Raw genomic sequence first — 26415 nt, forward strand, 5'->3', positions numbered from 1 at the left:
CAAAGCAGGGCAATTATTTAGAAGAGCAGTATGCAGAACGATAGATATAAACTAATAGCTACCAGCTCACAACTTTCAGTGGCATAATAATGATATCATGCGGCTATGATTTTGTGGTTTAATATTAACTGGTAGGTGTACTATACTACACTATAACCGGTAATTGAACGAATATAAGGACTTATCTATCTTTGTGTTAAATACCGAGTGCAACTAAATTCCTACGGTGGATGACAGTAGATAATGGACGAACATAGAAAAGAGCTATATCATTACACTTAGGATATTAAAATTAGGGACTTATCGATCCCGGCATTGAGCGAACCATTATGACAAAGTGATTTAAGGTAAAAAAAGGCATGAATGACCTGTGAATGACAATCACGTAGTCAACGGGACCTGAATGTAACGAATTAACCTTTAATATAGAATTTGCCTTGTTATTAATATTTTCTATATCGGAAGTAACAAACGACAGGAGAGAAAGAGAGGGTCTACTTCGAAAAATTCAGGCATCTGTCCATCATCCTGAGCATTAAAAATAATACCTTTTAGTCTGAAAATGCAGGAAGGTAATGTACATAAAAGAATTGATGATATATCTATTGTACTTGTTAATAAGCCTGATGTCTAACATTTGTTTAAACTTTTAAGATAAAACTCTTCACGAAGGAAAATTGGTAATCATGTTACATTTAAAACAGATTTATTGATATCGTACCATAGCATACCATACAGTCAGTCATTTTCACTAAGCAAATATGCCACTATTTCCCAAAAACAAATATTGGCAAAACTAAAAAAAACAGTAGAGAAGTGACAGACTAAAAAGAGATTGCCTGCATCTACCCTGTACACGCTTTGAAAATGCTGATGGAAGGGCCTCTTAGCCCCGATAACCCTGGATCAGGAGTATAGGTACCTAGACTGAGGAAAATACACAAGGTAGATGGATTAGAGAATACAGCAATACCAAGGAGTGCAAGCTGATAAGTTGGCGGAAATAAGCTCCCGTAAGTTAGTTCGGAATTACGAATCTTAGTCCTGATTTTTATGAAATAATACCCGAAATCGGGAGCCATCTACCGTCTTGACTATAGCAAAGAATAAACCTTTCGGAAAAAAACGGACCTTGTGACAAAACTAAAAAAAAATGAAGAAGGGCTAAAAAAGGTTCAGCAACCAAGTTATTATCTTACTCTTTAAATAGTAATTATATCTCTCTTAATGTTTAACTAATTTAATCAAATGTCATTACGTCATATTTTATTTATACGCAATAGAGATTTATAAATCAATCTAAAAAAACTTTCGCCACCCGAAAAGCCAATATATTTAAACATAGGGAAGGACTCCTCTCTCCCCCCTTTAATCACCCCGAAAAGGCATAACGGAAAACAATAAGGCCGGAATAAACACGCGTCACCAAATTCACTTGCCTGATGATACAATACATCGGTGAAATCCACCCTTAACTGCGGGGTTGAATGGTGGATGTACACAAGTGGAATAGTCAGGACCGGGATGGATTTAGAAAAAAGACAGTCCTGTTCATTTTACAGTCTTTTTGCAGCATTTAGTTTTAATCCTTTTTCTTATTGCTTAGGTAAATAATTATCTTCAGAAAGTTATTTTGGTTCAGAAAAATAATATAAAGATGAAGCTCAAGAATTTCAATAAAATTCACAATACTGCTTTTTAAGCACGTCTGATGCAATTACTAATTCTCAAAAAATCAATATTTTGTAATATAAAAGATAAGTTAGCTTTCAAAATCTATACTAACTAGAAAGCTATAAAAATCATTCTCATTCCAGCCCTGTATTCATATACTAACGTTGATAATCCACCAACACAACATTCTATTTAGGGCTTCAATCGAGATCCCTGGTCTGGACCTGGCCATTGTTGTGAAAAGTCACCGTCGTCAGTCGATGCGGGGTTTGTTTGATTAGAAAAGCCCCAAAGGGCATAATAATCATCGGTTCGAATGAATGAATGAATGGATCAGCGATGAAAGACCCGCTTTTATCCTTACGAATATTAAGGGACAAATGTTCGGATTTTCGTACAAAAGCGGGTGTGTTGAAACCCTTTTGCTTTCATAAGGAGACATTAATTTGTGCAAATTCATTGACTTATAAGATCTCTATGTTCCAGACAGATGGATTACTAATGAATCTTCTAATGCAAAACGGTCGAAAATATAATTAAGGGCAATCTAACCACGGAAGTATTAAGATTAAGTCAAGCTTTAGCCAACAATAATGAAAAATCCAGACTCCGAATTACTTTAACAAGCTGCACTAAATAAAATATAGGTTAAGATTTGCGCAAAATATTAAAAGAAGGTTGTACACGTAAGGTAAAACATTAGAGTGCAAGAATAGATCTGTCAATGTGTCCCCAATCGTACAAAATATAAAAGTGACCCCTAAGGAGGTGACTGGATGGCTGGAAATGTAATCCCTTCTCACAGGGTTATTCCTCTAGTTACATTTATTGCGATTCATGTTTTACTGGCGTTTTTTAACTTCGTTGTTCCATGGGTTAGTATCCATCCATATACAGGGTGTTTTATACCTAGTGGGACAAACTTGGAAGGATTGTAGAGGGCGTCAAAATCAGCAAGTTTGTGCCGTAAGCCCCTATCCGAAAATGATTAGATTTTGAGATATAGAATGAAAACATTTTAAGAAAAATTTAATTTTTCACTATAAATTTGTCTGTAGATATTTTTCTAAAAATTACTAAGTAGTTTCTATGCATTTAGTACTATTTTCTAAAACATAATTTATTTTTTTATTTTACCAGTAGAGTTCATGGAGGCTAGAACCTAGTGAACTTTAAAAAAAAAAATAATACGCCACTGTTCTTTTTCAAATAAAAAATATTTTTTAAATCCTCATTTAATTTAGAGTAAATTTCGTCTCCTGGCTTTGTTTTCTCCGACGTACCGTTTTCACATAAAAAAAATAAAATCCATTGTTTGAAATTTATTTTTCGTTAAAATTTAAATTTTTAATTTTAACCATTTAATATTTTTCACGGTATTTATTATAAGGAAAAAAATTACTTACTTTTAATGTGGAATTATCTACAGGGACGTTAAACTTATCGTGAAAAATACGATTTTTTTTTTAATTTCATCCTGTATCTAAAAATCTAATGGTTTTCGGATAGGGGTTTATTGCGCAGACTTGCTTATTTAAAAGCCTTCTAAAACTCCTTCAAGTTTGTCCCACTAATTATGAAACACCCCGTACACTGCTAAGCAGAATTATGATAAAGAGCTTTAAGAACAAACTGAAAATTCAGCAGATCACTTTTCAGAGTCCAAAGTAGATTTTTAGCTTACCTCTAAGTTTTTCAACCAGAAGTGATTGCTTTTTGACGTCACCTACCACTGACAATATGTAGAAGATATAGAGCGGTGCACTGGTACTTTTCAGCTCGACCTATAAAGACCTGAATGAAATTATGAAAGTTTAATAAAATAAAACCTTACGAAGCAAAAATTAAACACAAGAAGATGTGTGCCTTGGACCTAAATTGGGTAAAGAAATTTAAATGATAAAGCTGAAAATAATTGGATTAACAAAGCCGATAATTATTGGTAAACTATCAAAAAATATAATAGTTCTTAAGCTAAAAACAAAAGTTTATAAAGTCATCAATTTTTGTTAAAAGGCTTCTAGAGTAAGCCTGAAAGCAAATCTTAAACATCATCTCAGATATGAGACAATACTTGCAAACAAAATTACTAAGGAGTTATAGAGTCAGCTATAGAGATACCAAGATACCATTTGAAGAAGAACGAAAAAGGTCTACTTCAGATAAAGAAAATATGAAAACATAATTGACATCCTATTTTCAAGAGATTTTCTTGAATATTGTTGTTCTGGTTATTCTTTATTAGGTCATCCAGTTGTCCAAAACGTGAAAAGAGGCAGTAAATCAACACAATAATAATGGTAATTTCTCTTTTTAATGCGATGAAATTTACTAAAATCAGTCGTTTTTAGGGATTTTTACAATTACATGTTTGCTCAACCTCAATCTGAACTAAGCTAGTTCAAACTTTTTAATTGTAATAGAAATCATATTATAAATGCTAATTGGTAATATCAGTTTTACGTTAAACATACATATTGTCATTAGTGGGTGGTATATCATTATGTGAAAATTACTTTATTTCTCAATTTCACTATAATAAAAGCACATATTCTATTTATATATATATTTTTTTAAATTGAGATAGTAAGAAAAATGCAGGTATAGATTATTAAAGTATAGAAAAAAAATCAATTAATACGTTATGTTAAAAAAAGTTAAATTTTGTATGGTTGGCATAGGGATGTTACCTTGGAGATCCACGCTCTAGCTATTTTTGTAATGGAGCAAATAATATTAAATTCAAAAGTATTTAATTTACATGTAAACTACTTAAACTACTTTGCCTTAAATCTTTATCTTAACTTCAGTTATTTCAGGAATCAGGTACACAAAATTCTTTATAAATCCCCAAAAATTAGACTAGGGTTTTATCGACGACCAATCCACTAGTTATTATTTAATGAAATATTATTCAAAGAGTTGTTTTTGTTGTTGTCCCAATTTCGTTCAATGTTTCATCTCATGGCAACCATCATCAACTTTTTTTTTTATAGGCGCCTTATTGAATTATAACAGATGAAGTGAATAATAACAGATTTAAATAGCCCCTTTAATTTCAACCGTTTCCATGATGAACATCTTGATATTTAAAACTAATTTTCATGTAAACAATAAATCTACCCATTTCGTATGGGGAAAGTTCCCGAAATAACTGTTGGATAAAGAAACTCATCAGAGTTTATACGAAAACTTCAAAAATTTTTACTAAATATTTGGATTTTTGTAAAGCCTTTGACAGCATCAACATTTTTTACAACCCATCAAAAAATTACTTAGAAGGGTTATATTTACAAGAAAACTTGTAACACAAGGATCTTTTTAGCAATTAAACTCATCAAGCTCAAGGCTTTTACGTGGAACTAAAATCAATATAACTATTGTAATAATTTTTAATTTATTTATATTTTTGTAAATAGGCTTGACGGTAGAAAGATTTTAATTAAAAATTTACTTAATATTTTCGTAACGGCCGTATTTACTAGGAAACTTGTAAGGTCATTATTGGCAAAGAAGCTTATCAGCTTTTTCGTTATGAGTTTGGAAAATATTAAGATTTTTTAAAATAAGTTTGTAATAATATCCAATAATTATTTAGGGTGTTTACCATAAAAAAGGAGCAAAAACGATACACCTATCGAACTTAAACTTAAATGGACTATTTAAGTGAAGTTGGCCCCACACCCCAAAACATGATATTTCTGAATTTATTTAGGGCTAATTAAAATTTTATTTCAAATATAATATTTTTGGTCTCTCTCTAAATTTTTATGGCAAAAGAACGACACCGACGCAGCTATTTTTAAAGCGTTTTTATTTCGAAACTATCTTCTTTGCAAAATGATTTGTGTATTGCAAAATACATGATGGAGATAACTTAAGTTTAATGGTCCCTTTATGCGCTTCGATAAAATATAGATAGGCTTTTTAAAACAAATTATGACATTTTACGTTGCTAAGAGGCCGATTTTATGCAGTGGTGTTGTTGATATTGCAAGTGATCATTCACTTGCATTTGCAAAATGCTTTCCAAATCGCTGACAGTATCAACAAATCGCGGTATACAGTTCGAAATATTTTTGAATAAATTGTACAAAACAACGGGATCTACTGCTCAAAAACCCAGAATTGGAAGCCGACCGCGTTATTCCAATACCGACTTAAGAGCCTTAAAACGATTTATCAAGGGAAATCGGCGTGTTAATTATAATAAATTGAAATTATTATGGAATCGGGAAACCACAAAAGAGTTTTCAAGAGCAACTTGTCACAGAGGTGCCCAAAAACTGGGGTTTAAAACTTACAAGGTAGGCTTAAATTATTTTTTTTATTATTAGTTTTTCATTTAATATTTTTAGGTAAAAGAAAAACACTTACTGACAAAGATTCTGAAGAAAAACTGACTAGCGTGGACCAAAAAACACAAATTATGGCCTTCGAACTAACGGAACTTAATTATTTGGAGCAATAAATCCAGATTTCAAGTATGTTTGGGTGATAGTAGAAGTCGCTTCATAAGAACTAAAGAAGAAGTGTTTCCGAATGACTGTCTTAAAAAAAAAAGTTAACTTTTCGGCTTCTGTTATGATCCATGTCAGCAAGTGGAGTGCGAAACTTACACTTTGTCGGAAGTATTATGAATGCTGAGAAGTACATTAATGTGCTTCAAAATAATTTAATACCCCAAACTGAATAAATGCGCGTAAACAATATCGAATGTATCTTCCATCAAGATGGTGCCGCTTGCCATTTGACCAGAGAAGTAGAAGATTGGATGTTGGAAAACAATATTCCAGCTTTAAAATTAACGTTGAGTAGTCCAGATCTATCGCTGATTGAAACCTTGTGATTTATTATTTGACTGACTTTATGAGACACTATAAATCTTCTGTTGGCAAAGCTAAGATATTACGGTTTTGACGTCGACTCACTGTCACTCATCGCATCATACTTCTCTAACAGGTCACAAAAAGTGTTTGTTAATGGTGTCTACTCGGAGTCTAGTGCCATACTATCAGGAGTATACTTTTCTTTATTATTTACACGTCTGAACTTATAAGCTCTCTTCATATCGGAAAGATACAAGCTTTTGCTGACGATACCCAGATGTACCATCACTTCTCTTCAAAAGAATTTGTTACTTGTAACGAAACTATTAATCATGAACTAAATAACCTAAAAGATCTCTCTAAAAAACACGGCCTTCAACTGAATCCATCAAAATCAAAACTTATGCTGTTTGGCAAAAGAAATCAAAACGAATATTTAAAAAATAATATTAAAATCAAAATAGATGATCAAATATTACCATTTTGTAATTCTGCTCGTAATCTGGGTCTTATACTTGACTGTCAGCTTAATTTTTCCGATTATGTTAAGCAACTTCTACAAAGGTCATATAAATATCGCTTAAGCAACTATATTCCAATATAAGCCTTTTAAGTATCAAGTTAATGGCAATGTTATGTGAAACTCTTGTACTTTCCCACTTTAACTATGCTGATTATGGCCCTTGTCTTCGTCAAGCGGAACAATATCATATTCAAAAGGTGCAGAATACATGTATTCGTCTGATTTTTAATTTAAGAAAATCAGATCACGTATCGCATAAAGTTAATGATTTGAACTGGTTAAATATGTCAAATCGTAGAACTTAACATTTGAGTATTTTTATGCACAGTTTAATTACTAATTTAAAATTCGTATCTAAATCTCTAAAAAATAAATTTAAAACCAATTTGAGCGTCCATAATATAAATAACAGAAATAAATTTAAATTTATTATTCCTCGACATAATACGAGAACATACAAGACGTCTTACTTATAATGCAATTAAAACTTGTAACTCCTTGACAAACAATGATTTACTACTTCATAATTTGACTAAGTTTAAGTCAGGATTTAGGTTGTATTTGTTTAGAGAACAGTTGAGGCATATAGGATCAAAACCCGCTAAATCCAATTTTAGTCAAAAATATGTTATATACATGATTATATTTGTCATAAAAATATCTACCCACATGAACAGAAATTCAGTAACAAAATCCATCTTCAGTTTCAAATTCCCTTAAATCCAACTTGGTTTATTTTCAAATACCGCCAAATTCAAATTAGCCAATCAGATACTCAGCTAGGTGGTCATGTGGTCAAAATAGTATTCCGTTGATATTATTATTTTGAATTGCTGTCAGAAACGTCTCGTTTGCGGTTGACATCAGTATGTTTTCAAAGTTTATTTAATTTAAAAAAGTAAAGTATAATAAAAGTAATGTGCGATAACACGAAAGAAATCGTCGTAGTAAATCAAAATAAGGCTAGAAAGAGGCAGCGAGCTCCAGAAAATTGGAAAAGGAATGTGGAAAAGACCAGAAGGTAATGAGTTTTGTTTTACATTTTTAAAGTTAAGAAAAACTAAGAATGGTGTGTTCTTCTTTTAGATATTCTGCTGTAACTCTACCAAAATACCCAAAATGTAAACATTGTACTAAAAGTTATAGATGCAGTACTTTGACAATGTTAAATATTAAAAAGTTTCATAATGCTTTTTACGAGAACCAAACTAAGGTGGGTCAAGACATCTTTATCATAAAGTTCTCCCAGATAGAGGTACCAGGTCGCCGTCGAAATAACAAGGGAACATCCAGTCGACAATTTGCGTGCAAGTATTTCATCCCAAAGAATCAAAATAATAATTTGGTACCAGTTTGCCGTGAAAGTTTTTTAGGTGTACTTTGCCTTCGCCCAGATGGAGTAAAAGGTGTTTTGCATCGATATTTCACAAGTCGTAATATGGCAAAAGAAAGGCGAGGTAGAAATAGAAAAGAAAGATAATTTCAGCCTAGAAAACATGCAATAATTAGCTTTATAAAAAAATTTAAGACTATTGAGTCTCACTACTGCCGCAGCAAAACAGCATGCAGAGTTTATTTACCCAGGAGCCTAAATATTCGGCGTTTGTGGAAATTATACAAAAGCGAGGCTTCTCTGGAGCTTCAGGTAAAAGAAAGTTATTTCCGATCAATTTTTAATACCCATTTTAACATAGGGTTTGGATCTCCACGTACTGCTGTATGTTCAAAATGTTTGGAGCTTGGAGAAAAGCTAAAAGAGGAAATAGATGCAGTAAGAAAAACAAGATAATGATTGAACTTCGAATTCACAAACTGAGAGCAAAAGCTTTTTTTGCAAAATTGAGAGAAAAAAAAGAAGGGTTGCTAATATAAGTTTTGATTGTCAAAAGAATTTAACTCTGCCCAAAATTCCAGATCAGAGTGTATACTACAGCAGACAACTGTATATATATAACTTCACAACAGTCACAGAACACTCTCATTCTTCACTTACTCCAGAAAATGTTCGGATTTTTGCATGGACTGAGGATAAACAACGCAAAGGAGCAAATGAAATTGCATCTGCCGTTTTTTATACTTTAAACCATAGTAATTTTGATGGTATTGAAAAAGTTCGTCTTGTCGCTGATGGATTCGGAGGACAAAATAAGAACAGCATCATGTTGGCAATGTGTTTTAAATGGTTGAGTACTGCACCTATAAAAGAACTAGAGCTTGTCTTTCCTGTTGTTGGACACTCGTATATTCCTCCGGACCGGGTATTTGGTGATATTGAGAAATCCATTAGAAATATTGAACAGATAATAGAACCTATAAAATACCTGGATATATTTAGACAACATGGAACAGTTGTTGAACTGGGTAAAGATGTGCTAGTTATGGACTGGAAATCTGCTTCACAGGAAATTTTAAATCCCCCATCTAAGTGGCATTTTAAATTCAATATGTCCAAAAGGTTCATATTAAAAAGAGGGAGGAATAATACCGTGACCATAAGGGGAGAACAAAGTTATATGTCTGACCTTAATCAAAGCAAATCTGTCTGTAAAAAAGGAAAATCTCTAGATTCCTTAAATCCCTTGCCAATAGAAACTGTACCACCAAAAATTAATAAACTACAGGATGTCATCGCTATTAATTAAACATTATGGAGCCCAGTGGAAAGATTTTGGTATTCTAGATTATTATAAGCTAGTGTTAGAAAAATATCTAGGAGGGACTTATCCGCAAGAAAATTATGAAATCGATGTGGATGACAAAACGATCTCTGTGAACCAGTAGAAATAGTTCCAGATTTAGTAGTTTAGATTTTTTACTTGAAGTGTGTCTTTTTGCGATCTGAAGATACTTTTTTTATTTCCATTTTCTGAATTTCGGGTAAAATTCAGGATATTTTCTTTTACTTAAATAGAGTCTAATAGTATCGAAGAATCTATAAACAAAACTTTAACCCTAAAGCTGATTTTAAAGTTAGTTAAATAGTTTTTGAATTTTTATGAAAATTTAAGTAAAGTGGACTTAGCGGGTTTTGATCTTATATGCCTCAGTTGAGCTCCTATTTTTTAACTCACTAGTATCGTGTGCTCCAGAAGTAGCTTAATAGTTTTATACGATTGCATAAAGGGTATTTGTTTGTGTAAAGTATTGTTTTGGTGCAGGTTGTGAGTTTTATATCTCCCCCGTATTTGGTATAAAGAAGGGTATAAGTATTTTTTTGGTGGGAACAATTATTTCTTTATAATATTTCATCTTTATATTATTTTTCTTATTATTATTATGTATGATTACCGAAATTTATTTATTATTTATTAGGGTTAAGTTTGAGTAGCCTTAGGCTAAACCTTTTTTTCATTTGTAATATTTGTCAATCTGTTGTTTTTTTCTTGAATAAAAGACGATTATTATTATTATTATGAAAAAGAATTTGGAACAGATGGCTGCCAAACATTAGTTGACACTATGCCAAAATCAAAGCAGTAATCAGTCGAAAAGGCGACGTAACGCAGTGATGATTTGCTGCTATTTGGTTTCATTAATTTTTATTAATCGGCAGTTTTTTTGAATGCTTGTAAAATATTTTTTCTCTATTACAAAATATGCCATATTTTAGGCTAATATTAAATAAAAATATCGTATGTTATTAGAAATATTTTTTTTTTTAATACATTTATGCTAATATGACAAATTTCATAAACAAACGTAGTTTTGATAGTTGTGCCAACTTCACTGAGACAGGGCTCGTATTTCAATATGTCGCCCTTAAGAACAAGAAAGTAAGCAATGGATGCTAAAAGACAAAACGTTGTATAATTTTCTTAGATACTATCATAAAGGGCGAGAAAGGTGGCCATAAATAAATATCATCAATGTTCTCGTTGTTGCTTTAGTAATACTTTTTAATCGCCCGGTAAATGCAATAAGGACACCCTGTTTATGTATTTACCTAGTGCAAACAAATAAATTAACAAGGCACCACTTAACAAAATTGCAACAACAAACAAATCGCTACATTAAGACCCTCACGGCCCTTGCATATGCAAGTCAAAGGGACTTAAGTACACACCCTATAAAGGGAATCTGCCTTATTCTATTTTGAAGCACGTACAGTGCTGATCCTAATCTGTAACATTGACAATGGTTTCCGATGAGCGTAACGTGCGACACGCGACTTTACTAAGCACCATTGAATTTGGACAACTGTTGGTTTAAAGGATGAAATGAGTGGGCGGGTTGATTATATGTTTTTTGGGTAAAATAGTGACATAAAACACTCTTGTTCTGATATAAGCACATAAGCAGAATGGTTCTAAAGTAATAATTTTTGTGCCCCCTCTCATAAACTTGGGTTTTGCCTCAGCCAGATAATGCTAACTAATGAACTCCTGAGGGATCCCATTAGCGAATCGAAATATCGGGAAATAAATTAGACAGACTTGAACAAGGATTCTCGAGGGAGTTGCGTGAAGCCGCACCTGTTTTTACTTTTAGAAAATAATTATTTATTTTAAGTCCTGATTGTATTTATAAGCGTATCTTATTAGTGCTTCCAACGTAAAGAGTGATCCTGTTTTTGTTTTAATTTAAGAGTGAACCTAATTATTATATATTTTATATAATAGTTTTTTATCTGATCACTCTTTGATACACTGTAATTTGCATTTTGAAAAAACTAAAAAACCATTTAATTGTAGCTTTAGTTATCGTGATATGCAAAATATCAATAATGAGAAATTTCGACAAGCTTCGCGCCAGACTCCGTAATAAGGCTCTAAATAGATTCAGACAGACAAAAAACATCAATCATTGGTTGCATTATAGGCAGTTTAGATATTATACAATAACAGCAATAAGGGCTGAGAAAAAAGCCTTCTTAAATTATAAATTTATGCATTGCCAAACAACAAAGAAATGTGGAATTAATTTAAAAAAAATAGAAATTTTAAACCCTAATTTAACTACAGTTCCCAAAAACTTAAGTAATCTTAATGAAATAAGTTCGTATTTTTAGGGCTATTATACTAGGGCTGATCATGATCTTTTAAATTATTATCGTAATAATAAAATAATATAGAACTCAGTCATTTTTGTTTAGGTGACGCGAAACAATATTAGGCATATTTTGGCTAAACTTCAGTCTAAAGTAATCGGTCGTGATAATCTAAATTTGGGAATTTTATTTTGTTGTTTATTATACCGCACATTAGATGTATTATAAATTCATGCACAAGAGCGGGTGAGTGTCCAGCCTGTTGGAAACTAGCTAATATACCGCCATTGCCCAAAGTCACAAATCCTAAAAAGTACAGTGATCTTCGCCCTATCTAGAGATTGCCAGTTTGTCCAGAATTTTGGAGAAGTGTCTTGACCAACAGATTATATTTTTCTTAACAATTCATTCGGTTCTTTCCTAAAAGCAATCAGGTTTTCGTTCTAATTATAATAAATTTAGATGAAAACAAGTCATTAATCCTTGTCATGCTGGATTATATCAAGGTTTTTGATACGCTTCCCTAGTTTGTAGTGTGTGTGTGTGTTTGTTTTTTTGTAAAAGCGCTGTAGAGCTTGTGAAAAGCTTTATCACAAGTAGAAAGCAAAAAGTTTATTTAAATGGTGAATGTTCGGAAGAAAAAAGTGTCAATATGGGAGTATGACAGAGCAGTATTCTCGTTCCCCTTCTATTCAACTTATACTTTGAATTTAGTTTAATGTATAAAATATTCAAAACCCCATACTTATGACTATTCAAACCCTAATACCACCAGCAACTGCTTGAATGATGACTTGTCAAATCTATACGATCAATAATTAAAACAGTTTGCAGATGAATCCCAAGTCTGTAGCAATGTTGTTTACTAAAAAAACCTCGAGGCAACATCTTTTGGATAAACCTTAAAACATTGAATGCGTGGACTAAACCTAGCTGCAAACCATAGGGGTTGTTCGAGTTCACCATCTCTCAGACAATGATGTCAAATCGATTTTCCAAATTTTCATCTAATATATATTTTTCTTAAATCACTGCATATTTTTTTAATTTGTTCTATTTTGTAACAGGTAAAAAAATATACTCTTTAAAAATTTTGTTCATTTGCTGACTAATAATATATACTTTGAGAGTAATCAACAAGTTTTTCAGAACACAAAAAAGATTCCAAACCTAACAAAAAAGTTGATGAAAAAAAGCAACTTGGCAACGTAGAATACCTCTATGTTTACAAAGCAAGTATCCGATGTTGCCACTTTGTGATTTTTTCTAGATATTTTTTCATATGTGTGAAGCTAGCGTCCGATCGATATCTAGCAACCAAAATCTAGAACGCAGCATATGTCGTTTGCCAGAAACCTGCTTTCCGATTGTGCTTACATACTTGTCAACTTCTTAGATATTCTTTTTAATATATCCTTAAAATCTGAGGTATTTCCTAGTTTATGGAAAAGGCCGGAGATTACTTATATTCATAAAAATCAGGACAAAAAAAATTAAATTGAAAATTATTGTCCTATAAGAATCATAAAAAAAAATGTTAAGTGCCTTGAACGTAGGTACTCTTAATTATATATCATATAAAATTAAATTGGAATTGGACAACGTGAGGTTATGAAAGGTAGATCAACTACCACGAATCTTGTTACCGCCATTATTTTTTCCTTTGATTCATTTCATTCAAATTCTCAGATAGACTTAATATATACGGATTTTTCAAAGGCATTTGACCGTCTTATAGGTAATTTTCACCAGTATTGTGGCTTTTTAACAAGATTAAATAATTTTTTTAAGTTTTATTTAACTGAGAGTTTAAAGTATATAAAGTGCTATGGTCACAGTTCGGTCAGAATAATGGCCACTTCAGGTGTACTTCAGGGTTCGATTTTGAGACTTCCTTGGTTTTGTTCATGGAATAATCCGAGTAATAGAATAATAATAAATAGGTTTAAGGTTAGAGAGAATCTAATTCAATTAGAGATTTTTATTGCTAAAATTATGGGAAGGAGAAGAGTTAGTTCCACGTCAAAAATAGCAAAAATGACAGCAACTAGAAAGAATTGTAAAGAAAACGGTAGACGTGCTAGATTTTTGGGGTCAAATCCACATTCAAATGGTCTATTTTTTTCTCGATCATTAAAAGTTTTCTTTGAGATTAAATTAAGGATAATTGTTAATGCAAAAATTAGAATTAAGATTATATTTCTTTGGAAAAAAATTAATTTTATTATTTGTACTATTAGTATAGATTTTTTGATTGGAAGTCAAATATAATAAATTATATTATATAAATAGGTCATCCCCCTCATCAGTAAATAGAAATATAAAGGAATAGTCATACTACATCGACAAAATGTCAGTATCAGACAGCAGCCTCAAATCCAAAGTGATGGGTTGAAGAAAAATGGTTTAGGTAGAGTCGGATAAGGCAAATTGTTAAAAATGTTGAGCCGATGATTACGTGTAAACCATGCAGTCCAGTCGTTATAAAGAAAGTTGAGCCGTATAGCTTCGAAGAACCAATTGATAAAATTAAAAAATTAAAATAGGACTATGTAGAGAATAACATTACCTTTAATTCACGGTATTACTCGATCCCTATTCCCGTTTAAGAAAATAGACATGGAGACTCTGGGGGGCGAGGGGATGACGCCAGAGAAACGTAATTTGTGTCAATAAGTGTCCCGCTCAGTATTAAAATAAGTTTTCGGTTAAACAATTTATTTTTCAAGATTTTTAGGGTGGCTGTTTTGTCTCGGACATCCTGTATAATTCAGATTAGTTCCAAAAGAAGAACATTCTAAAATAGCCACGAAATATAACAATTTTCTAGAGATTCTTTTTGTTAGACGCTTTATAAGGTAATAATCTAATTTATTAACTTATAATATTCTTAAAGTAAGTTCCCAAAATTTTATGATAATTCTGAATTTAGATTTTGAAAAGATTGAGACATTTTGATTCAGTTTAAGTTTTCATTATTAGTTATTTATAGCGTCAAACCTAAACGCTATAAATAAATATCTCAAGTATAAAGTAATAAACGTATAACTTTATTCCTAATAAAAGTAATAAAAGTCATTATTTATTTATTTATAATTAATATTAAGAGTCGAAATTGAAACACAATGTATATATATATCTTTTCATTCAAAGAAGCGACACATTTTTTAAGTAATGATTTATAAATAACCCACAATTTTTATACGACAAATTTCATTGGTAATTTTTGATGCAAAAATCAACAATTCTTGGACTCAACTAGTTCTTTGGGAAATAGTATCTATATTAAATATTCATCTTCAGGTTGGGGAATTGAGGATTACACCGCGTCCTCTCGTTGATGACCGGTCGCCTCTGGTCATCTGATTTAGAGGTTATGTTTCGTATTATGCAATGCACGTTTTAAATGCACGATTAAGGCATAAGGCCGTTACATGGAATTCAAAATAATCATCCATTACTCTCAAAGAGACTTAAGTATATGACCAAAGGAGAGAGAAAGGAACAGAAAAGACATACCTATCTAAATTCAAATTTTTGTATTTAATAATTTTATTTAGGTCTGATGATGCCCTAATGCGGCGAAACGCGTAACCTAAAATAGACGCTTGATTTATGAGACTTAGACCTCAAGTTTACTTTCTCCCTCTTTTGGTCGTTGCATGGAAATTTATAAGCTTAACTGGCTAATACAGCAAAATATAAAGTGAGTAACATTAACAATAGAGCAAGCAAAAATATATATATGGGGGTCAATATTGTGGCCATAACTGATAAATATTCTGTCTTTATTTTTTACACAATAACGATAATAATATGGACGTGTCTCATTTTGTGTGTGACGGCAGGCTGTAGTGTTGAATTTTAAAGCGCTATTAGATTTTGATCAAATTATTATGGCTGTTTATACTCCTTCGAAAGAGTTCAAATTATTTCATGGTTTTATGGAGGCGATTTCGCAGTACAATGTAGGGATTTGTTTTAAGTGATGCCTTGCAAAATAAAAAAATTAATGTGGTTTCGAACTTTCAGACAGCCTTTTGTCTTCAAGATTGTCATAAATGCCACACTAAAGTACAAGAACCTTCTATCAAAAGGGTTTAGAAGCAGAAACGACTGGAAGAACTGGTTAGTAGTGCCCTAGAGGTGAATTTAACACGATTATGTAGGAGTCTTGGAGAGGCTATAGGCCATAAAACTATTTGACAAAAACGTACATATGTCTTAAATATTCCGAAAATTCGGGAGATGTTTCCTGAAGACTTTTTGTAAAAAGCAAATGAGAATGAGAACTTGCTTCGAAATATTCTATTTTCCGATGAATCTTCCTTTCCATTACAAAGGAAGGCAAAAAAATCAAGTTCTTTCTGCCATTCAAATCCTTCTTGACTTAGATCTCGGTTCGGTCTATTTTCAACAAGACGGCTGGCTTGCTCATATGCGGTTGTGGTAAAAGAATTTTTAACAAATATTTTTCGTAACCGTCTTATTAGTGGTATTGGTGATATTAAATGGCCTCCTAGATCTCCAGATTAGTCCCCAAATAACTTCTAGTTTTGGGGTTATCTTAAGGCAACTATTTGCAAACGCGAATTTAGTAGGCCAACAAATTTAGAGCTGTTGCGAAAAAAAATTCTTGAATGTGCCAATTCTATTTCAGCAAAAACTTTTCGGAAAATTCTCTTACAAAATGGCTTTTATGATGGGTTAACTTATTTTTTAGCCTAAGAAGATGGTCTGCTTTATCCTGTTACTTAAAGAATAAATTTTTATAAGTTTACTTTTAAGAGTCTTAATTTTTCTACTTTTATCAAAGTTTATATTTTATTGTTATTAAACTAACGCTTTAATTTTTATTATATACAATGCACAGCACAATAAACATTTTGAGATTACGATTCTATGTGGGTTGTACGTAAAGTGTATATGTAATGCCTACATCAGAAAAATATTTTAGAAATGCATGCATTTTCGCGTAGTATTTTGCGAAATTGTATAGTAAGTAATACGTTCTACTGAAAATCAATGTCGTAAGGCGAGTGGCAGAGAGCACTCTATGCGTAACTATCTATTCTCCAACCTGTATATATTATACAACCATTATAATTTATACAAAATCATCTTAAATTGTTGATAATGCCCTGGAACTGTATAGATCTATCAAACCTGACAAACATTATACACAGGGCAACTAAGGCTAGTAACGATAATGTGTAAATTTACTTACCTTCTAAAGTTTTATTTCTAGCTAAAAGGGCCAATAGGACTTCTGAGTTGGGAGGACCGTCGGCGGCGTGGGGGGTCATTAAACCAGGGGGCGGGGGGAGACCCGGGATATGTGATAAAGTGCTCCTAGCTTGGTCCAAAATTGACATTTTTTCTGCGGTGCTGCTGGCGTCCTAAAAATTATAACTAACTGTTACTAGAGTGCATTAGATAACTACGAAGGTTTACTTAAGATTAAACGTGATTTAAGGTAGTAAGACATAACAAATAGCGGCAAAAACGCGATTCAAGAAGAAATAATTTATTAGTATTTAGATTTGTGCTGCGTGAAAGTCTAGTTCAATATTTATATATTTGAGTACCTGCTTGTAAATTTGGCATTAGATTAGGAATAGGTATTTTTTTCCTTTTAGTAATTTTTGATTTGTTACTGGTAATTAATATTATTTATTTATTTATTTATTTATTTAGCAGTTTATTTCCAACAGGCAAAGCCCAGTTACAGGAAAATCTACAATTAATGTTTTGAAAGTGTAAACAAGTATTAAATTACTATAAATTAAATAACAAAAAGAAAAAAAAATAAAGAAAAATAAGGAAAACTTAAATTACTATAGTAACATCATGTATATATCAAAATTAAAGGAGATGTAAATTAACATTAGAATGAACAAAGAAAGGGATTCATGGGACAATGGAGAAAAGGAGGAGAAAAGGAATTATGGTAACTGTTGGTTTGTCAGAGACAAAACTAGAACCTTTATGGAGCATAGAAATATGTCACACCTGTGACATGATGATACTGAATTACAAATTCTGCACATTTGATATACGTGATCCTGAAACCTAATGTTAGTTCTGGCGCGATCTAAAGCAAAAGTGATATTTGCTCTAGAAGCAAATCGTGGTACATGAAATAGAATATCGTTCAAGAGAGGAGGAGAAATTTATTTGATTATTGACCAACTTCCATAAGAATGTTACAAAATGAATTGTTCTCCTCATGGCCAGAGATTGCTGATTAAATCCACCTAACATTCGGCTATTTCGAACGACAAAACCCAAAAGTTTCAACGAGGAGGTCACTATCTGTTCAATATGTGGCACAAATGTGAGCTTATCGTCGAATACAACCCCTAGATCTTTAATAGAAGTACTTCTACAGATTGTCTATATCGTAATTAAACAAAACAGGATCCTTGGTTCGGTGAAAGGAGATCACACAGCATTTTGAGATATTAAGACATAACTGATTTCGACTGGACCACCCCCTAATTAGGTCCAAGTTACTCTGTAAGAACAAGCAGTCCAAGATACTATTGATACACCAGAATATTTTCAGATCATCAGCATAAGCTGGTCTAAGGCAGGAAATCAATTCTATAAGATCATTAATATAAAAGATAAAAAGAAGTGGGCCGAAATTGGATCCCTGTGGGACTCCAGAAGTTGAAACAAAGGTATTAGATCTGCAACCTTCCACCTCAACAAACTGTAGATGGTCAATAAGGTATGACGAAAGCAACGAAATTAGCCTTTCTGAGAAGTTGAATTGCTTGTTCAATTTTTCCAGCAGAATGCTATGATTTATCTGATCGAAAGCCTTACGGAAATCAGTATACACCACATCAACCTGACTTTTTCTATCGAGGGCTGAAAAAATAAAATGAGTCATGTGAGAAATTACAGAGGTTAGTGATGCACGACCTTTTAGGAATAAAACCGTGCTGATCTATAGAGAGTAGTGATTGAACTTGGGGAAGAATTCTGTTATAAACAATAGTTTCAAAAGTTTTGGAAAAATTGCAAAGTATGGAGATGGGTCGGTAGTTGTCGATTCTGTTTATATCGTCTTTTTTGTGAATTGGTATTACTTTAGCATATTTCCAGACGCCTGGAAATTTGCCAGTTTTCAAAATAAGGTTAAAAATATGACATAAAGGCTGACAAAGGACAAACATGCAGTCTTTAGCCACAAAACTTGGAACACCATCTGGACCGGCTGTCAACTTGTTTTTTAGCATCCGACTAGCAGCAATAATTTCCTCAGTGGTCATTGATGGAAGAATGTCAATGAGGTCTGAGGAATTAGAAGGAGGATAGGTTTCTGCGAGGTTGATTGGCTCTTTGTAGGCATTCTGAAAAAGTTTGGCAAAAGCTGGCACAATATTTTCTGTTCCTTGAAAAGAATTGCCATTGGCATCGCACATGATAGACGGGAGTGAAGAGTGACCTTTCTTAGCTCTAACAAAAGATCAAAACGATGAGGGATCAGTGACAATGTTCTCCTCGGCTTGGGTCACAAATGAGTTATAGTCCTCACGGGCTTGAGATTTTACTATCTGATGAAGCCTGTTGTATCTGGAAAGATTAAATTCAGTTGGAGAGGATTTATAATCATGATAATATGCTTTTTCCTTCTTAAAGATATTAGAAATAATTTGTTTTGAAAACAATACTGGAAATCGCCGTCGTCTTCGTTGTTTTAAAGGTGCTGAAGCAGCAAAAGCTGAATCAAGTCTTTTGTAAAGTTCCTTGCAAGCTCTGTCAACGTCAGAAGACTGCAAGACGGACAACCAGTCTGCATCAAGCAACAAATTAAAAGTGCGAGCGAAAGAGTGGAAAGTTTTAAAAGAAATTGTCAAAGCAGGATGATTATAGAGAGTAAACGCAATAGAAATTCTGATTATTTAATGTTTTCTAAACTAATTTTTTTAAATCTCAAATCGCCTTTTTTTATATTTGTGTAAAAAGTTCATCATAGCCCACTATTTACTTATCCCTGTTTTACATTTTAAAAGGCATAAACTGGAACTATATAGTTTAGGCACATCCAAATTCGACTCGATATAAAAATGTTCAGCTTAAGTTCTACTAATTTTGAAAGAAAAAGTCTGATAAAAATGTAAGCAATATTTAACGTTTTGTCCCTCAAAAACCATTAGAAATTTATTTTACCCAATAATATTTTTTTTTTTAAACTGTTGTGCAAAAAAACCATATATATAAAAATAATATAGGGGAAATATGCCTATGATGGATCCCTGCCCATGATGGACGACTAGTTAAATATTTAAATTTACCACGCAAAATACATTTTCGTCGCATTGGTTAGGTTGATTAAAGTTTTTCTTTAGTTGTTTATATGTACTCGTGCAAATATAAAGTGATTTTATGAAAATAAACAAAAAAGTTAAAATTGGTAAGTACTGATATAACAAAGTAGGTTAACCTAATGTTAGATAACTTTTGTTTTATTATTTGCTAGAATCTGTTTTTCTCACTGCTGTTTAGGAAAACTGTTTCGTTTTAACTACCGGGAAAAAATTGAGGTTATTTTATTTTTTTAATTTTTATGTGATTTGTGCTAAACAACCTATGATGGACCCCTTGAAATTATCTTATGATGGACCAGGGGTCCGTCATTGGCAACAACATACAAATTTAATTATTCTATAGATATATTTTTTTCTATTTAGGTTTGAATATGGCATCCAAAAAAAGGCAACAGTGGGATGAGGATGACATGCGGCAGGCTATTGAGAATGTAAGAAATAGCAATATGGGCTTTAAGTTAGCAGCCAAAACCTTTAACGTACCGAAGACAACTTTAAGAAGACGTTTGGCTAAGCGGGACTATTCTAAAGGATATTTGGGAGGACGAAAAGCAACGTTCTCTAAAGCCATCGAATAGGACATTGCCGAACATATTATTGAAATGGAAAAACGGATGGAAAAAAATTTTTTGGACTAACTTCTAAAGATTTGCGACGGATGGTATTTGAAGTAGCCGAGAGGAATAATATAAAACATTATTTTAATCGGGAAACAAAAATGGCTGGTTGGAAGAGGGTTAGGGGATTTTTAAGACGTAACCCACGAATATCTTTGCGATGCCCAGAAAGCACGTCCTTGGCCAGAGCCCAGGCTTTTAACAAGCCAAATATTCAAGCCTATTTTCAAGCACTATCTAATACTCTAGAGCAGTTTAACTTTCTTACGGAAAACATAGATAATATGGATGAGTCAGGTTCGACCACAGTCGAAAAGAAATGTCAGAAAGTTTACGTTGCAAAAGGACGCAAGCAAGTTGGGGCACTCAGCAGTGCAGAGCGGGGGTACCACGTCACTGTAGTGTGCGCACTGAATGCCATAGGTACTTATATTCCACCTGCTCTTATTTATCCTCGTCAAAGAATGAATGATGAGCTTATGAATGGTGCTTCCGCTGGTAGCATAGCTTTTGTGCAAGAAAAAGGATGGATGAACACTGAAATTTTTTGTGAATGGCTAAAGCACTTTGTAAGGTATTCAAAGGCATCTAATGAGAACAAGGTTCTTTTACTTTTAGATGGCCACAGTAGCCATAAAAGCCTTGTCTCTAGACAGTTTTCTAAAGAAAACGGGGTTGTAGTATTTTGTTTTCCGGAGCACTGGTCCCATCACGTTCAACCATTAGATGTCGGATTCTTTCGTCCTCTTCATACCTATTTTGACCAGGAAATCCAATTATGGCTGCGTCAAAACCCAGGAAAGGCAGTCACACAATATAAAATAGCAAGCCTTCTTAATCGAGCCTTTTTGAAGAGTGCTATTCCATCTAACGCAATAAATTCATTTAAAAAGACGGTAATTCATTCTTTTAATCCCGATATTTTTGAAGATTGAGAGTTTGCACCAGCTTTAGCAACGGATAGGCAGATTCCATTGGAGGCTCAACTCAGTACCATCGAGTTAGACATTCAAAATCAACCAAGTACTTCTGGTCTTAACACCTCTTCATCTTCAGTTTTAAATGTGTCACTGAAAGAAATTTTACCTCCATCTCAAGCGGTACCTGGGGGCGTTAAAACAAGAAAATGCAAAACTCGTGCAAAAACTGATCATTTAAATTCCACTCCAGAAATTCAAGAACTCAAAGAAAAAGTTACTGAAAAGGAAACGAAACTAAGAAAACAACAAGGTAGGGCAGTAAAACGGCAACTTGTCATTGAAAATGACAGTTCTGACCAAGATGAGTCTATCTTGGAGGAATTCCTTAAAAAAGGCAAAGAAGGCACATATGATGCCAGTTGCATTTACTGCAACGAGTTATTCTCTCACTCACGTAGCAAAGAAAAGTAGATTCGCTGTCAAGTATGTAAATCGTGGTGCCACATTGAGTGTGCGGGTGTTAGTTACCGTTGCAAATCATTTATTTGTGAATTATGTACTTAATTTATTGAGTTTATATGTATATTTTTGTACCCCACAAATTATTTTTTTCATTAAAGCTTAAAAAAGAAGTTAATAAGATAAAATAATATTTATTTACAACAGGGGCCAACATGGGCACATAATGTGCCATTGATGGACCCCTCATATTTTTTTTTAAAGGCGTTCATTATTAAAAAAATATATATATTAATACAAAATTCACTCTTTCCTATATTTGACATCCAGTGATAGATTGATTTTTGTATAAAAAAAATTGAAACAACAAAACTAAAGAAATGGTAACAATAATTTCTTAAGGGGTCCATCACAGGCACACTTCCTCTAGTTATAATTTAGCTAATTTTCACTACTTCAATCACTTAGTCTATATTTAGCCATCCAAGTTGTACGGATTGGGAAATATTAAAATAATTACATTTTGTGTCTTGAAGCACTTGAATCCTGAATGCATTCAAATTCGATTCGGTCGAAAATTGAATGCTTGAATTTTGGTTTACCTTGTTTGACCTTCAGACAGATTTCACTAAGATGATTTTTGAAGTACATATACAGAAAAAAACATATATCTACTTATGCAGGGTACCTCATAAATTATGGTAAATAATTTACCAGCAGATTCCTTTAAAAAAATTAGATTAAATTTAATTTTCTTAGTCTGAAAGTCAAAGACAACCAAGATACAGGGTGATAAACTTAATATATTTTTTTGAATTTTGGCCAGAAATTTAACATTTATTCTTTGTTTTTAACAACATTTGGACAATGTTTTTTTTTTTTATTTGGCAAATCTTAAAATTAACCTTGTTTAAAATTATTGCTATAGAAGGCGCCAACAACCCTTAAATTCCGTTTTTTTAGGCTTGTCATAATTTAACCTTTTTTTTTTTAAATATGCATTGTGTAAACAGTTTTGCTTAAAAAAGTCATACTTTAAAAATCCCGCTATGATTCACCCTTTTCGAAATATTTACATTTAAAATTTTTGATGCGGTCAAGATGCCCGCACGAAGTCTAGACTTTAACCCATTGGATTTTTGCATATAGGGATACATAAAATTAAAGTAAATTATTATTAAAAATATTAACTGCTGCTGAATCATTTCGAGATGAGCAATTATTTTTTAATATTCGGCGATCTTTAATTGAAAAAAAAATTAAAATTTATTGAGCCAAATGAAGGTCATATCGATCATTTACTAGCAAATATTTATAATTTTTATTTTAAATTTGTATTTTGTATTTTATTATTCATTCGAAGTGTAATAAAGCAATTCAAATAGTTTATGAACGTAATTTTTTTGAGTGCATTAAAGACTTTAAATGAAAATATCTCGAAAAGGGTTAATACGATTAACCAGATTTTTTAAATATAACTTTTTTAAGCAAAAGTGTTGCACAATGTATATTTTAAATACAAAATTAAATTATGTCAAGCCTAAAAAAGTTAAGGAGTTAAAAAAAAATCAAAATGTTGCTGGTGGCGCCCTCTTGATTTTAAAAAAGGTTAGTTTTAAGATTTGCCATATAAAAAAACCTTTGTCCAAATTTTGTTATAAACAAAGAATAAAAGCTTAATTTATAGGGCAAAATTGAAAAAAATTACATTAAGTTTATCATCTTATATCTTGGTTGTATTTGACTTTCTAGAAAATTTAAACTTAACCTCATTTTTTTAACGGAATCTGTTGTTAAATTATTTAACATTATTTATGAGACACTCTGCATAACAAGAGGCAAAATTTACAACCTTAGCAACCAAGCAATCTTAATAAAAAATCTTAAAATACGCATGGTTACCTTACACAGAACTCAAGATATCTTACGAACAATAAACGAAAATATTTCACAAAAATTAATGTATTTCACAGATACATTTAATAAAATAAAAATATACCGGGTATCTCGTTTTAAAATTTTGAGATATTGCGTATTTCATTTTAATAAATTCAAAAAATTTTACACCCTGTAATGCAAAAATGACACAATATCACTCGCCCCTTACAAGTATTTCAGCGGTACAAATTTCGTAAATGCAGGTTGAATCTGTAGTTAGTTACAGTTTTTAAACAAACCCTGTAAAAGACAAAAAAAATTAATTACCTGGCAACGCAGCATGCAAATGTTAAAAATGTTATGTCAAAGTAATGCTCTCTTCATGTTTCATCATCTCGTGAGATAATATGCAGAGCATTCCGTTTAAAAAAATACATATTTTATATTAATAAACTTTTTAGATAACTTTTTTGTGATTTACCCTATATAGGTTAAAGTATTTTTAGTTTATAAGTTTTTGGCAACCCTACAACTTTGTAATAGAACTGTTTGCTCTATGTCCTATACTTTAGACGCTACCTTTGCTGTACGTCTTGTTGACGCTCCCTGTATGGTTTTGGTGTAAAACAATCTTTTTTTTTTTTTTTTAAATTTAGAAAATTATTGTCTTTAATTTAAATATAAGTCTTTTAGTGCTATTTCACATTCTAATAAACATTTTGAGAATGTTAATATTTCTTAGTATGGTATTTTTATAAAATTAAATTTTTACGTACATATACCAGAAATATTGTCTTGTATTGATACGTGTTATTTTTGAATTTCTTTATAAGAATCTGCATCTACAAAAATATTTTTTTTTTATAAGTTAGATTAGAAATATTCTTTACATGTACCTCTGACACACCCTTAAATTTTCTCTAGTGAAATTCTTAAATTCGCTAATATTGTAGCTCCTGAAAATAATTGAGTAAAGTATGTCGTCTTATGTTATGTACTGATAGCTGTACATAGTTTAACGTCTCTTAAAAAAACATTTATCATAAAATAATAATTTTCTATAATTACAAATATAATTTATGGAAAAAATGATTCACAAAAATTACCTAAAATGAGACTAGTTATTACTTGGGGGACACCATTTCCATTCGCACAACACCCCCCTATCTACATAAATATCACAGTGGAGCAGTCCATAAATGGCCGAAATCAGTGCCAGAAATCCCGGATAATCCGGCATTAATTCTCGTTTCCTTACGTTTGGTCTCATACGAACCCGCTATAATTCTCAATTTGCCTTTGCCAGAGAGGAGAATCTCTTTAATTTCCAGATAAGGACGCGTTTCACCCCCGACCCGATCCACAGATTCACTGGACGCCATTATGAAAAATATACCGTCAACCACCCCTCGTATGACGTTGGGGGGGAAGGATCGGATGGGGACAGGCGCACAATAACGGTCACGCCCCCGCACCCTTAAAAAGGGTTTTTTAGGACAGTATCTGTCGCTAGATTTTTTTTATGGTTATTTCAGCACCGGTGGGTATATCGTAATTTTGGGGTTGAGCGATTTTTTGTGTATGAGTTTTAATATTTCGGGGGAGAAGAAGAGATCTTTTGTTTTTCGGATTACAGGGTTAAGCTGAGCGGTTTTTGAATTGTTAGAGTTTTTAGGGGCATAACTCGTTAAGAAGTTTTGTTTTTTTTTGTTAGGGGTATTTATTTTAATTTAAAATTAACCATATAATCTGAGTTAACAAATTTTGTTTTATATAGCTTGTAGATTTGGTTGGATAAGTTGGAGTTCGTAGTTTAATATATTTTTTGCTACCACAACCTGATAACGTTTATTGTAGAACTCTACTTTTAAATACATTTGAAAGCCGTGACATTGACTCCGACTTCTGTTGACTCTAGTTGCGATACCACAAAATGGCTGTAAGTCTATTAAGTTGTAACTTTCTAGCTTATTTATTCGCTTCGAATTTTCCTGTCAAGCTTCAAAATGGTTACCAGGTTATAGTCAAATTAATGGACAGAGCAACAGTTTCTAAGTAATTAAAGTTATTGCCGCTTAGCTGTCTGATTTAATAACTTTTTTTTGTTGTTTCTAGTATTTCTTTCGTGGATTTAAACTTTTACCTGCAATACTGTAACATATTTTCTTATATTGATAATATTTTTT

General features: G+C 32.2%; 1 protein-coding gene across 2 annotated transcripts in view; it reads right to left on the reverse strand.

The window, feature by feature from the left end:
- LOC126743570 (LIM/homeobox protein Lhx3) overlaps window positions 1–25625 on the reverse strand; it is a 129589-nt gene extending 103964 nt beyond the window's left edge. Inside the window, exons 1-2 of one of the 2 annotated variants that reach the window (XM_050450722.1) lie at window positions 25336–25625; window positions 17241–17412 (exon numbers count right to left, since the gene is read on the reverse strand). In XM_050450722.1, the coding sequence (XP_050306679.1) occupies window positions 17241–17388 (148 nt within the window). In that variant the 5' untranslated portion in view covers window positions 17389–17412; window positions 25336–25625. Of the gene's footprint in view, window positions 1–17240; window positions 17413–22058; window positions 22651–25335 lie in introns of those variants that run through there. The other variant, XM_050450721.1, reaches the window with a different exon arrangement.
- Window positions 25626–26415: the final 790 nt, after the last annotated feature.

The sequence above is a fragment of the Anthonomus grandis genome, chromosome 13 (genome assembly GCF_022605725.1).
Source record: "Anthonomus grandis grandis chromosome 13, icAntGran1.3, whole genome shotgun sequence".
Lineage (NCBI taxonomy): Eukaryota > Metazoa > Arthropoda > Insecta > Coleoptera > Curculionidae > Anthonomus > Anthonomus grandis.